The 13,526-nt window shown below is 53.7% G+C and overlaps 2 protein-coding genes across 4 annotated transcripts in view; one reads left to right on the top strand and one right to left on the bottom strand.

Annotated features, from left to right (window-relative positions):
• Nucleotides 1-13,526, bottom strand: part of TAT (tyrosine aminotransferase) — a 72,092-nt gene that overhangs the window by 26,034 nt on the left and 32,532 nt on the right. For 2 of the 3 annotated variants that reach the window (XM_048816970.2, XM_048816973.2), the window contains exon 1: nucleotides 1,646-2,419. The exons of the other annotated variant lie outside the window; for it this stretch is intronic. The gene's annotated coding sequence lies outside the window, so the exon portion shown is untranslated. Of the gene's footprint in view, nucleotides 1-1,645; nucleotides 2,420-13,526 lie in introns of those variants that run through there. 3 annotated transcript variants of the gene reach the window in all.
• Nucleotides 2,739-13,283, top strand: MARVELD3 (MARVEL domain containing 3). Its single transcript, XM_048816974.2, has 3 exons — nucleotides 2,739-2,836; nucleotides 3,960-4,087; nucleotides 8,310-13,283. The coding sequence occupies exons 1-3, from the start codon at nucleotides 2,751-2,753 to the stop codon at nucleotides 8,918-8,920; spliced, it is 825 nt and encodes a 274-aa protein (XP_048672931.1). The 5' UTR covers nucleotides 2,739-2,750; the 3' UTR covers nucleotides 8,921-13,283.

Genomic DNA, 13,526 nt, shown 5'->3' with positions numbered 1-13,526 from the left:
GATACGTCAGCAGCCCCCCATCAGCTCCCCTCCTGCTCCCAGCGCCTCCCATCCACCAGCAGCCCCGCCAATCAGTGCCTCCCCTTCCCTCCCCATCAGCTGTTTCGTGGCGTGCAGAAGGCTCGGGGGGCGGGGGTGCGAGGGCAAGGGGTGGAGTGGGGCAGGGCCTGTGCAGAGCCAGGGGATGAGCAGCGAGCACCCCCCGGCACATTGGAAAGTTGGCACCTGTAGCTCCATCCCTGGAGTCGGTGCCTATACAAGGAGCCGCATATTAACTCTGAAGAGCCGCCTGTGGCTCCGGAGCCACAGGTTGGCCATTCCTGCTCTAGAAGACCAAAGGCATGAAATGGCCCCCGTCTCCATGAATCTCTCATGGGGTTGCATTTTCTGCACCTCCCTGACAATCATTGCCAGCCCCAGAAAAGGAAATGAAGCAATGGACTCTTGTGATAATTGGACCTAGAAATTTACATTAATTGTTAGCTTGACTGTAAAAACTATGTGAAAGTTCCTAAGATGCCACAATAACCTGTAACAACAACTGTTGATGGGAAAAGGTGCTGAAAAGATCTGTTGTTATAACTCAAGGACTGTGTTAAGATCGTGCTTGGTAAAAACAGAAGATGTGGAACCAGAAATTAATGAACCAAAATTGGTGTGTCAGATATTAGGCCTAATTGGTGGGCAAAATAATGAGGTGATGGCAGGGGTGAAAGTAAGTTAGAGGACGTACCGGTATGCCAGAGTCCTGAGCAGGGGGCGTGGCCTCAACCAGAAGAGGCAGGGCCTTAAATCCCCGGCCCTTTAAATACTGATTTAAAGGGCCCGAGGCTCCAGCTGCGGTAGTGGCGGCTGGGAGACCGGGGCCCTTTAAATCACCCCCAGAGGTGGCTGGAAGGCCCGGGACTTGGGGGCCATTTAAAGGGCCTGGGGCTCCGCTGTGGTAGTGGCTACTAGAACCTTGAGCCCTTTGAATCCCCGCCTGAGCCCTGCTGCCTGAGCCCAGGGGTAGCAGCGGCCGGGCTCCATCGGGAATTTAAAGGGCCCCAGGGCTCCAGCCGCCGCTACCGCCCTGGCCCTTTAAATCCCCCCTGGAGCCCCACTGCCACTACCCCGGGGCTTCGGCAGCAGGGCTTTGGCACGAATTTAAAGGGCCGGGGCGGTAGCGGTGGCTGGAGCTCCGGGGCCCTTTAAATCCCCGCCGAAGCCCTGCCACCACTACTCCAGGGCTCGGGCAGCAGGGCTCAGGCGGGGATTTAAAGGGCTTGGGGCTCCGGCAGCCGCTACCGCCCCAGCCCTTTAAATCCCCTCCCGAGCCCTGCCGCCACTACCTTAGAGCTTCGGCAGCAGGGCTCCGGCGGGGATTTAAAGGGCAAGGACGGTGGCGGCATCTGGAGCTCCGGGGCCCTTTAAATCCCCGCAGGAGCCCCGCCGCCACTACCCCAGGGCTTTAAATTGCCGTCTGGGAAAGCCGGTCCCGGTGCGTCGCTCTGGGGCGTACCGGCTTACTTTCACCTCTGGGCGACGGGCTATTCCACCGACCTTTCCCTTTGTGGGTCCTTAAAGAAAGACTTTGGGGGGAAAATTGGGTAGAACAGATGGAGGCTACTAGAGTGAGCTTCAATTTCTTAGCTGCCACCCCTACCGTTTCCTGGGACTTCATCATCCTGAGCAATGTCCTGACCAGACAGGCCAGAGAGAGGGTTCAGATGACTTTGCCACCCCGACTGGCTCCAGCTGAACCCCAACCACCACCTGAGATGAAACAGGATCAGATTTTAACAGCAGCAGCAGCTCCAGCCCATGGCAACGAACGTATCTTTTCCCCCGAAGGACAGCTATTGCCATCTTTGACGCCACCTTTCTAAAAGGCTGTCAAACAAGGGCTTTCCCTTCTAATAATTCTCCAGCTGAAGGGAAAGAGAACAAGGCATGTTGTTAAAATGAAAGTCTTACTTAATACTTTACATTTCAAATGATTTAACTTTTTTCCTTCTTCTCTGTATTACAACAACCACTGAAAGGATTTTAATGCTGCGTTTACCACGGGACTAAGCCGGCTGAGGGCTCTGTCGACAACGCAGACCTTGCTGAACACGGTTTAATGCTGGACAGGGACCGGATGATCCCCACACCGCCCACCTAAACTCATGCAACAGGGCCCCCAGGGTGAAGCCAGCCCCTCCTGTCGCCACAGGAAGGGCCAAGGGGCTTGTGGAGACAGCAGAACAAACCCACCCGCGGCAGAGCGCCTCGGAGGCCGGGTCTACGGACTCGGGCTCGCAGGGCTCGACCAGGGAAATTAAAACTAGTCCTGTGGACGCCGTGGCTCAGGCCGGAGCTCGGGGAGCGGGTTTCAGGCCCCGAGCTCCAGGCCGCTGCGCCCGGAACCCTGGGCGTGGGGCGGCCGGGGCGCGAGTGGCCGGGGCCGGGGCGCGAGTGGCCGGGGCCGGGCGGGCGGAGCAGGGGCGCGAGTGGCCGGGGCCGGGGCGCGAGTGGCCGGGGCCGGGGCCGGGGCCGGGCGGGCGGAGCAGGGGCCAGCTCTGCGGGTTTCTCGCCTGGGCCCCCCTCTGGCGACGAGTCATCCGCAGCGGGTCTCGAACCCCTGTCAGCCGCAGGCTCCGGCGCCAGGCCGGGCCCGCCAACGCCGCCCGCCTCTGCCTCTGCCTCGGGCGCCGCCCTCACGCGCCCGCCCCGCCCCGGCCCGGCCCGCCCCGGCGGGGGCCGAGTCTCCCGCCGCCCGGCCCGAGATGGCGGAGCGCGAGCGCAGGAGCCGCCGGCAGCCGGGCGGGGCGCGCGCGGTGAGCGGCCCCCCCAGGGGCCCCCGGCCCGGCCGGTGAGAGCGGGGCGGCGCCCGGCGCGACCTACAGCTGCCCCCCCCGCCTTTCCCCGCCCCATCCCAGGGCCCCCGCCTGCCCCCACCCCCGTTCCCAGCCCTCGCCTCCCCTCCTGCCCCATCCTGTGGCCCCCTGCCCCCCCACCTGCCTGCCTCCTGCCCCCACCCCCGTTCCCAGCCCTCGCCTCCCCTCCTGCCCCCCACCTGCCCCCAGTCTGTCCCCACCCCCGTTCCCAGCCCTCGCCTCCCCTCCTGCCCCCCAGTCTGTCCCCACCCCCGTTCCCAGCCCTTGCCTTCCCTCCTGCCCCCCCACCTGCCCCCAGTCTGTCCCCACCCCCGTTCCCAGCCCTCGCCTCCCCTCCTGCCCCATCCCAGGGCCCCCCGCCCCCCCCACCTGCCTGCTTCCTGCCCCCAGTCTGCCCCCACGCCCATTCCCTGCCCTCTCCTCCCCTCCTACCCCATCCCAGGGCCCCCTGCCCCCCCACCCTCTGTCCCCACCCCCACTGCCCCCCTCCAGCTCTCCCCACCTGCCCGCCCATGACCTCTGCCTCCCAGTGCCCCCCCAGAACTCCCTCTCCACTGGCCACCTGCCCCTCCCCCCCACCCCCTGCTCTCATCACCTCCCCAGTGCCCCCCACCTGCCCTAACCTCTGTCCCCCCACCCCTTCACCTGCCCCAACTTCCCCCCAGCACCTGCCCTACTCTCTGACCCATCCCTCACTTCCCCTCCACCTGCCCAACCCCCTGCACCTGCCTCCATCCAGCTCTCCCACTAGCCCTGCCCTCAGCCCCCCTCAGCCCTGTCCCCCACAGTGCCCCTAGCCTCTCAGTCCTGCTACCAGCCATCCCCCAGCCACCTCCTGCCAGCACCCCCGCCCCCAACATCTCCCCACACTGCCCCAGCCCATCTTCTTCTTCCTCCTAACTTGCCTCTTTCCCAGCACCCTCTGACCCCCAGCCTTGGCTCTCCTCTCTGTCCCCCATCCCTGTGCTCCTCAGACCTGCCCCTTATTCATGGCTTCTGGCCCCCTTTGCCCCAGCCCCTCTCCCATCCCACTCTCCCCCACCTGCTTTGACCCCCTGCCAGGTCAGCCGCTGTCTCTGAGTCTGTGTTTGGTTGCAGTGAGGAGCACCCTCCTGTGTTGCCATCCCCGAAACGTGGAACCAGCTGCGAGAGGCCGGAGTGCTACCAGGCGGAGCCGTCAGGCCTGCTGGAGTGTTACCAGTGCCGCTACCTCTGCACAGCCAGAGGTGAGACTCACCTGCCTCTGCCACCCAGCGGACGCTCTGCACTAATTCCCATAGTGCACAGGGCCCTGTCTGGGGGCTGAGGGTGCCAGGTGTCCTGTCTAAAGTGTGTGTGGGGAGGGGAGGGGTCTGCTGCCTGTGCCCCTGCTGCCTCTTGGCTGTTAGTCCTGGTGAGGTTGGACGGAGGCACCTGCCAGTTCCCTCCGTGCCCCTGGTCGGTAGCTGGACGTGCGTCCTGGGACAGGATGAGAGTTTGTCAGCACCTGGCCCTGGTGATGTGGTGCCCCAGGAAACACCAGCGCTTAATGTGGTCTGACATGTATTGGGGAGTTGGTCTGTCATCACTCCAGACAGCCCATTCCCCAGCCCAGCAGTTAATTCTGCCCCCAAATGAACCCTGTTCCCCCCCACTCCTCATCAGTTCTCCCCCATCTGGCCTCTGCTCTTCACCCCTCGCCTGGGGCTGGCTGCAGCTGGTCCCTTCTCTCCCTTCCCGGGCTGGGTGCTGTGGGGAGCACGGGGTAGGAGGGGAATCATAGAATATCAGGGTTGGAAGGGACCTCAGGAGGTCATCTAGTCCCACCCCCTGCTCAAAGCAGGACCAATCCCCAACTAAATCATCCCAGCCAGGGCTTTGTCAAGCCTGACCTTAAAAATATCTAAGGAAGGAGATTCCACCACCTCCCTAGGTAACCCATTCCAGTGTTTCACCACCCTCCTAGTGAAAAAGTTTTTCCTAATATCCAACCTAAACCTCCCCCACTGCAACTTGAGACGATTACTCCTTGTTCTGTTCTCAGCTCTCACTGAGAACAGTCTAGGTCCATCCTCTTTGGAACCCCCTTTCAGGTAGTTGAAAGCAACTATCAAATCCCCCCTCATTCTTCTCTTCTGCAGACTAAATAATCCCAGTTCCCTCAGCCTCTCCTCATAAGTCATGTTTCCAGTCCCCTAATCATTTTTGTTGCCCTTCGCTGGACTCTTTCCAATTTTTCCACATCCTTCTTATAGTGTGTGGCCCAAAACTGGACACAGTACTCCAGATGAGGCCTCACCAATGCCGAATAGAGGGGAATGATCACATCCCTCTATCTGCTGGCAATGCCCCTACTTATACAGCCCAAAATGCCATTAGCCTTGGCAACAAGGGCACACTGTTGACTCTCATCCAGCTTCTCATCCACTGTAACCCCTACATCCTTTTCTGCAACACTGCTTCCTAGCCACTCGGTCCCTGATCTATAGCAGTGCATAGGATTCGTCCTTCCTAAGTGCAAGACTCTGCACTTATCCTTATTGAACCTCATCAGATTTCTTTTGGCCCAATCCTCCAATTTGTCTAGGGCCCTCTGTATCCTATCCCTACCCTCCAGCGTATCTACCACTCCTCCCAGTTTAGTGTCATCTGCAAACTTGGAGGAACCATCCCATTGCTCCCAGGCAGGGTAGGGGGAGAGGAGCCACTTTGAGCTGGGTTTGTCCTGTTCCCCCAGCTCCACCTGGGAGAATGAGGTCTGCTCCAGGGGGGAGCCCTGATTGGCTGCTGTAGCTCAGGATGTGGGACAGTGGAGAAAACAGCCAATCAGAGGAGAGTCCCCACAGGTGGTGCTAGCAACCTGCTTGCCTCAGCAACCCTACTCCTTTTCAGACATTTGATTTCAGGGGCTAGGACCTAACCTAACATACTTACCCTGTGTGTGTGTGTACAAACCCCTGTAACCTGGCACACTTACCCTGTGTGTGTGTGCGCAAATCCATTGTAACCTGGCACACTTACCTTGTGTGTGTATGCAAACCCACTGTAACCCGACGCACTCACCGTGTGTGTGTATGCAAACCCACTGTAACCCGACGCACTCACCGTGTGTGTGTCGGGGTACAAACCCGGTGTAACCTGGCACACTTACTATTTGTGTGTGTGTACAAACCACTGTAACCCAACACACTTTCCCCGTGTGTGTATACGTAACGCAGTGCATTTTAACTTGTGTGTGTGAGAGTGTGGGTGGGTGCACTTTATCCTGATTGCAGCGGTCCCTTCTGTCTTTGGAATCTCTGAATCTGTGCATACACAGACCTACTGCAACTCAGTGGACTTCAACCTCTGTGTGTGTGTGTGTGTGTGTGTGTGTACACAGACCCACTTCATCCTGTGTGTGTGTGTGTGTATGTACACAGACCCACTTCAACCCAGTGCTCTTTAACCTATGTGTGTACACATACCCATTTGAACCCAGCGCACTTTAGGCCCCGGAGATGGCCATGCCTGCAGCAAGGTCCATAGCTGGGATGCATCTTGCCAGCTGGGGATCTTCCTCATTCCAATAGTCCCAAATCCTCTGAAACAAAGACAACACTTGATTCCAGGAGAGCTGTTCACGTGCTGATCCCGGGGCTAGGGCAGAAGGGCAAGGAGGTTGGGCCTGTGGCTGGTGAACTATTACTCTAGCTCATGCCTTGAGCTGAGTGTGGGTTATTGAGGTGAGGGCTCTGGTCAGCTGCATATGGCTCTTTACTGTGGTGACTTGGTGGTAGGCATCAACCTACAGGGAGCAGCAGAGCAGCAGGAATGGGATTTGCTGTTGATGCTGAGCGAGAACAGAGGAAGCTAGATAAAGGGTGTCAGGTAGTTATTACAAGCTCATAAAAGGGGTTGTATCAGTGGATGATGGAACTTTGCCCTGTATCAGTGCAATAAAACTCCTCCAGAAACCTGCCTGGGAGCATGGAATGGGGGAGGGTTTTGGTGCCTTTGCATGAGTGAGTTAGTTGCTCCGAAAGAGTCAAGTTGCTGTCAAGTCTCCTACTTTAAAAAGCTGCCCCTTTTCTCCTTCATACTGTTTTACAGCAAATCCAGCCTCGCACAGCAACTAGCCTCCCGTATCCTCCACCGGTGTCATGTAATGCTTAGGGGTAAAGTCAGGGTCTGCACCCAGTACTGAACCATCACATGGGCTCTCTGCTGCCTTCTCTGACTGGACAGTTTAGAGGGTGTATGACCAAGTTCCTTTATGCTGGTTTAGTAGGGGTGAGGGTGAAATTTCTGTGCACCCTTCACTCCTAAGACTCTTCCCTCCACTGGAGCAAGTGCACAGACTGCCAGTTTTTGGGTACAGGGGCTGAGATGTTTGGCACAGTTAATTTGCCGTATACCACCATGGACGCTGAAGGCGGCTAATTGAATCCAGTAGCATGTGCAGCTACTGCTGGCTCTGAATGTTCGGGGAGAGAGAAGGCTAGGAGTATAGCATGTTCCCCGCCTGCCAGCCAGCCAGCCAATTGGCCCTTCCCTAGCTTTGGAATACAGGCTGTTCCCTGCTGGCCCTGCCTCAGATGGATTCTTCATTTGCACCCCTAAGTGGCTGAGTGCTTTGCAAAGATGTGAGGCTTGTCCTGTCCATGGCATACAGTGGTGATAAGGGATGCCCCTTGGTAAGGCTGTGTGCCTCATGGGGTTTAAAGCAAGTTAAAAACAAATTAGATTTTCAGAGCCTGCTAAAAGCTGCCTTATTTCGTGCTCTGGGGCTGCTGGCTTGTTTGCATTAGTGAGTTGTTGATCCTGTCTGTCAAGGTAGCTGTGTCACACCCCTCAGCATGAGAGTGCCTGCAGGACCCATGGATTTATCTGAAGTTGTGGGTGCTCAGCACGTAAGAAAAAAGGCCCTTAAAATATAAAGATCAAAGCAAAATAGTCTCTCCTTCTCCCTCCTAAAGCAGATTGGCTGGAACTTGGCTTCTCCTTCTGGTCTGCCCCCCGCATTCAGAGGGCAGGTGAGGAGCTCTTGTATTAATCAAGCTGCTTGATTTATTTGGATTTGTAACAATTGCAAGCCCCTCTCCAGAGCTCCAGGTATTTCAACAACAATTGAAACAACAGTAGGACTGTGAGGAGTAGTTCCCCACTATGCTGTATGGCTGTATATCTGCCCTGTCATCAGACACCTAAGGAAAAAGTTGGGCTTTGAAGTCATGGGAAAATGCACAGGTTAATGTCATCAGGAAACTGGTGAGGAAAAGGTGGGCCTTGCATGTTGTCCCGTGGTCATCTTTCTCTCAGTGAAAGGGAGCTTCAACTACTTACTTCATGGTCAGCAACAGGCAAACCCTCCCTCATGCCCCTGTGTTGCTGCGAGAGAAGCCAGCCCTCTTATAGTTATGGGGGGTGCAGGACCTTCTCAATAAGAGACCCACTGCTAACTGGCCTTTGAATTGTTCATCTTTGCAGCTTGCTGCCAGCTGGTGGAAGTTCTGCTGACCATGCTGATCCTGATCTGCAGCTCTGTGTCCTACAGCTCAACAGGCGGTTACACCGGCATTCCCAACTTGGGGGGCATTTACTACTACCAGTATGGAGGGGCTTATAGTGGCTTTGATGGGGCAGAGGGGGAAAAAGCCCAGCAACTTGACACCCAGTTCTACCAATTAAAGCTGCCGACAGCAAGAGCAGCAATGGCTGTGGGAGGGGCCCTGATGGCCTTCTCTTGCCTTCTGGTTTTGGTTGGTGTGCTGCGGCTGCCATGGCATTTCCCAGCCTGGCTGCTGCTCGAATGCACCCTGGACATATTGATTGCACTTGGCTTCCTGCCTGCTCTGTACTTCTACTTCCACCTTCTGTTGGATGCCTACGATTCTCCAGTGTGCAAAGAGAGAGAGAATCTCTACCAAAGCAAAGGCTACCAAGGATTCAGCTGCAGTGTGCATGGGGCAGAGATAGCAGCTGGGCTCTTTAGCTGCATTGCCATTGTGGTGTTCTTGGTCAGTGCTGGCCTTGCTGTCAGGGGATACAAAACAGCTCATCAGCTGAGAGAGAAGCCAGTGGAAGTGTATGAGTTTTAGGGTGGCTTGTTCATAGCCAAGCCGTCCTACCACCTCATCTCTCTCTGTGGCTGCCAGCCTGGACGCCAAGAAGGGGCAGCCCCCTCTTCCCTGCCTCAGGACGTTGCATCTGCACTGCTACAATCAGAATACAGGACCATGGCCACAACAAGCACCCCAACCATGAGGGAACAGCTCCAGCTAGAGCCAAGCTTCTCTTAACCAGCCCTCACATTTAAATCTTGTGAATGTGAGTGGAACAGATGCATTCTTAGTTCCATAATCCACATCTGCTCCTTGGCTCTGCCTCTGTTAGCAGTGACTAGCTTACTGCTTGTGCTGAGCTCAGTATCTTGGGAGTAGAGGGACCCCTCCATCTCCTGATCTGCTCAAGCAAGATGTCCCAGCTCTCTCATTGGCCATAGTCCCGTTCCTCCCATACAAGGTAGAGCTACCAGCGCTTGGCAAGATACCTTGTTCATTAGCTAAGACTGAGCTTTTCACTTGACCTTAATCACAACGGGACGTCGTCTCTCCTCCCATCGCTGCATGTTTGAACAACTTTGATTCCCAGCTGCTTGCTACAGGAGTGCAGGGAGCAGGAGAGAATGACATAGGAAGAGAGCCCAGGTTCGGCCACTAAACCCTGCCACTAGCTCTCCTCTGAGCCTGTGCTTCCTCACGTTTCAGGGTGTCACCTTTAAACCATGGTTCTTATTTTTTTTAAATGTAATTGATCGTATAAGAAAATGATTCTACAAACCCAATCATTAGCGGAAGGGTGAGTGAGGACAAACACCAACCATTGTTCCCATAAAGCAGGGGTTCTTAAACTGGGGGTTGGGACCCCTCAGAGGGTCCTGAGGTTATTACATGGGGGGTCACGAGCTGTCAGCCTCCACCCCAAACCCCACTTTGCATCCAGCATTTATAATGGTGTTTAATATATAAAAAAGTGTTTTTTAATTTATAAGGGGGTCGCACTCAAAGGCTTGCTGTGTGAAAGGGGTCACCAGTACAAAAGTTTGAGAACCACTGCCATAAAGCAAAGTGACGTCACTCAGGCAGTAGAAGCTTCACAGCTTGTCTGGAGTGTGACCCTAATGATTAGCTGAGCGCTGCATGCCTGTGTGGAGCCTAGCAGAGCAGGAGCAGCAGCGGGGGAAGGGGTTTACATGTTCATTAGCACCTAGGATTGAGCCTGTAACCAACCCATGGGGAAATGGGATGAAGGCCTGGGAATGTAATGGATCACAGTGGCAACAAGAGAAGACCATCCTATTAAATACAGTTTCTATAACTCATCCCACTATGGTAGGACACTGTCCCCACCACCTTCACCACTTAGCTGAATGGCCAAAGTGAAGGTGCTCCAGGGCTCCCTACAGATTTGAACCTCAAGAGTGACAATGGCTAGGGCTGCCAATCCTCCAGGAGTATCCTGGAGTCTCCAGGAATTAAAGATTAATTTTTAATTAAAGATTGTCATGTGAGAGAACCTCAAGGACTACATCCACCCAAAATCGGCATCCCTAACAATGGCTGCTTCAGCCCCAGGGGAATGCTGAGGCACTGTGTCGGCGGTGTTGCTTTTGGTTCCTGGTATGGGGAGTATGGTGCTCAGCTGAAGGGCTGGCAGCCCGGAGATAGATGGAGCAGGCCCTCTTGTGGGAATGGCTGGAGCCTGGCAGTATTTGATGGCAAAAGGCACATATCCCCCCCCCACCCCCTTTTTCCCTTCTGCTACATGTGGAGAGTTGGCCAGCTGGCTTGGCAGGTGGCCACATCCTTTGGGTGAGAGGGGCAGGAAGACCCATTTCTGGTGTAAGCTAGTGCTGTTGCTTTTTTCCTCCCCTTGTCTCTGCTTTTCCCCTGCACTGTTTCGCCAGTGTGGAAGGCAGTTTGTGCTGTTTCTCTCCCTGTAATAGAGGCCCAACACAACTCAAGGGAACAAGAAATAGCCATGTCCTTGTCTGAGCAGAGCTCAGGGTGGACAGGCATTTACCTAAATTCTGTAGAGCATGTGTTCTCATGCTGGAGGGCATAACACCCCCTGGCCTTTATGGCTAGATGGGAGTATCTTGAAGCTTTTTTTTTTTTTTTTGGTTTATAACATGAGCTCACAGTCTCCAGCTGATTGAGAGCCCTGCTGGAGCTGGGCCAAGCACTAGAAAAGACTCGGCACTGGCTCCCCAGGTGCTAGCTGAGCTAAGCTCAGACTTTTTGGCCCGTCTGCCTCTGCTACAAACTGAGTCAGCTAACTAGGGTCGGGCACTCCAGAGTGGTGGGCGGACAGGTCAGGCCTGGCTGAAGTGAAGGGGAGGCATGCCCCACAGCATTGTGTATTTCACTGAGTTGCTCCTCTTCTCCCAGGTGTGGTGCAGTTAATCCAGGGGTTACTGAATGCTCTGGCTCTTGTGTGTGCTCACTTCCTATTTTGTTCTTTATGGATTCAGTGCTGGCTTTACAGATGGTGGCTTCAATGATAAGTGCTACTGACCCTTCAAGGGCCAAGCACTGGTGCAAATCCAGCAGCTGGATCAGCAGTTCACCATCCTCGGAGCTCTTCTTATATAGAGCGGCTTGACTTTCTTGTTGGAGAGCTGAGTACTAGCACTGGGCTTCCTTGTTGGAAGGTCCATGCCTCTGCAGGTTCTCTTGCTAGGAAGTGGCTGCTTCTGGAAGCCACGTGCAGGCTCCTGGCATGTTTGGCCTATGGCACAGTGGTAGGCATCTAGCTACACACAGCCCTACAAAGTAATGGCAAAGATCTTTGCAAAGGGAGAGGCTATATTGATTAAATGGACTGTGAGCTAGCAGGCACTGCTGGGGAGGCAGCCACTGTTGGGAGACTCCTAGACATGTTATGAAATTAGCATGGTTCTCACTCCACAATGTGATAGAAAAATGAACTTTCATCAGGATCTTCCAGAGCTCAGTGGTGCAGCTAGTGAAGCAGTTGAGTATTCTTGGCACTGCTGGCCTCCTCATAGTGAGGCAGAGCCAGGGTAACAAGCAGTCTTAGCCACTAGCAGTGGCACCTGCAGGCCAACTCTTTCTCTAGGTATAAAATTTCTAAGCAAAATGTTCTGGATAAGAGCGTGTTTTTCACTGACTTTTATTCTTTCATTCACAGGCTGCCAAAGTTAGTCTCTTTTTGATATAATGCAGGGAAGAACTAGATGATAAAATATTAGAGACCAATGAGAGTCCCATAAAGTAATTGGCCTGATGTATAACCTGGACTCTCACCAAATCTGTCTGAAGCAGCACTAATCCAAGCTTGCTCAGTCCTTTGATTCCCTTAGAAAAGCCAGATAGGTGCTGCAGGCAGTGAATCACTACGAATTCCAGCTAATGGTGTCAAGGGACTGTGGTGCACAGAGCTCTAAACAGCATCTGTCCAGAATAAGGGTCCTGTGGTGCTTTTCCAGAACTGTTAACAGTACTTGCCTGTTTTGAACCCCAGTGGGAAGGTACATTCCCCCTTGGTAAAGTCTCCCTATAGTTTCAGCTGAAGAAAGATATTATCAATTTCAAATTATCTAGCTCCAGACACATGGTGCGCATGCATAAGCCCCTCAGTGATATATAACAGGGACCATCACTTGAAGAAAAATAAGTTTATACGAAGCAAGAGTACTACTATAACATTCTGTGCCAGATCACCAGCTGTCATTCTGCTGCCCCCTTTTACAAAGAGTTACTTTTTCTTATAGCACAGAGCCGTTATGCTAGGAATGTATTGTGCAGAAGACTCCATTAGGAGAGTTGACCTATAAATGAATTCCTTCTAATCAGTGCAGAGCTTGTATTAACCCTTTGAGCCAGGCATTTATATTACCATGATAGAGAAGCCATGCCAGAGACAAGTTTGTTTCCATTTTAAGACCAATGTGTGATATAAATCTCTCTTCTGTCCCTGAGTAAATTTAGGCTGGAAATTAGGTTTCCAATCATCAGAGATGGGAGATTCTGGAAAAGCCTTGCAATAGGAGCAGTGAGAGCATAAAGGATTTTAAGATAGAACTTGATACATTTACAAATAGGATTATATGGGGGGGGGGTTCTGCGGTAGCAGGGGCCTGCACTCAGTGAGCCAGGGGGTCCCCTCCACTCCTATGCTCTGTTTGTTTCATACTCTCTGCGGGGTTGGCAGGGGCACCTTTCTGTATAAAATGTGTCTGGTCTTGGTGTAGTCAGCAAAGTTAATCAGCGTAGATTGAGCAAGATATGAGACTTTGGAAAACAGAGTACAGCTATGAAAATTCTGCTGTCAGATCTCACAATAAAGCTTCCACGCTTTACAGTAAAGATATTAAATGCTGAGCTCTTCCTTGTATTCTTTATAAACAATTAAAGGTGAACTTTACTCTTTTAAAAAGTTTGACTTTTTTATGGAATATAATGGGGCAGTGGCTCTATGAAACCATGAACAACCTTCAAAATGAAATGTCATTTCATAGCAGCCCCTATGTATAGCATCCCCTTCATTAGCACTGACCACATGGAAAACATGCAGAACCAACATGACTGGCCAGGACTGCTTAAAAACCCTGCAGTGAATACAAGTGATGTTTAACCTCTAGTTTCAGAGTAGCAGCCATGTTAGTCTGTATTCGCAAAA

This window comes from Caretta caretta, chromosome 12, assembly GCF_965140235.1.
Source record: "Caretta caretta isolate rCarCar2 chromosome 12, rCarCar1.hap1, whole genome shotgun sequence".
In the NCBI taxonomy this organism is placed as follows: Eukaryota; Metazoa; Chordata; order Testudines; family Cheloniidae; genus Caretta; species Caretta caretta.
The sequence above is the reverse complement of the archived record's forward strand: the minus strand, read 5'-3'. Positions and strand labels throughout refer to the sequence as shown.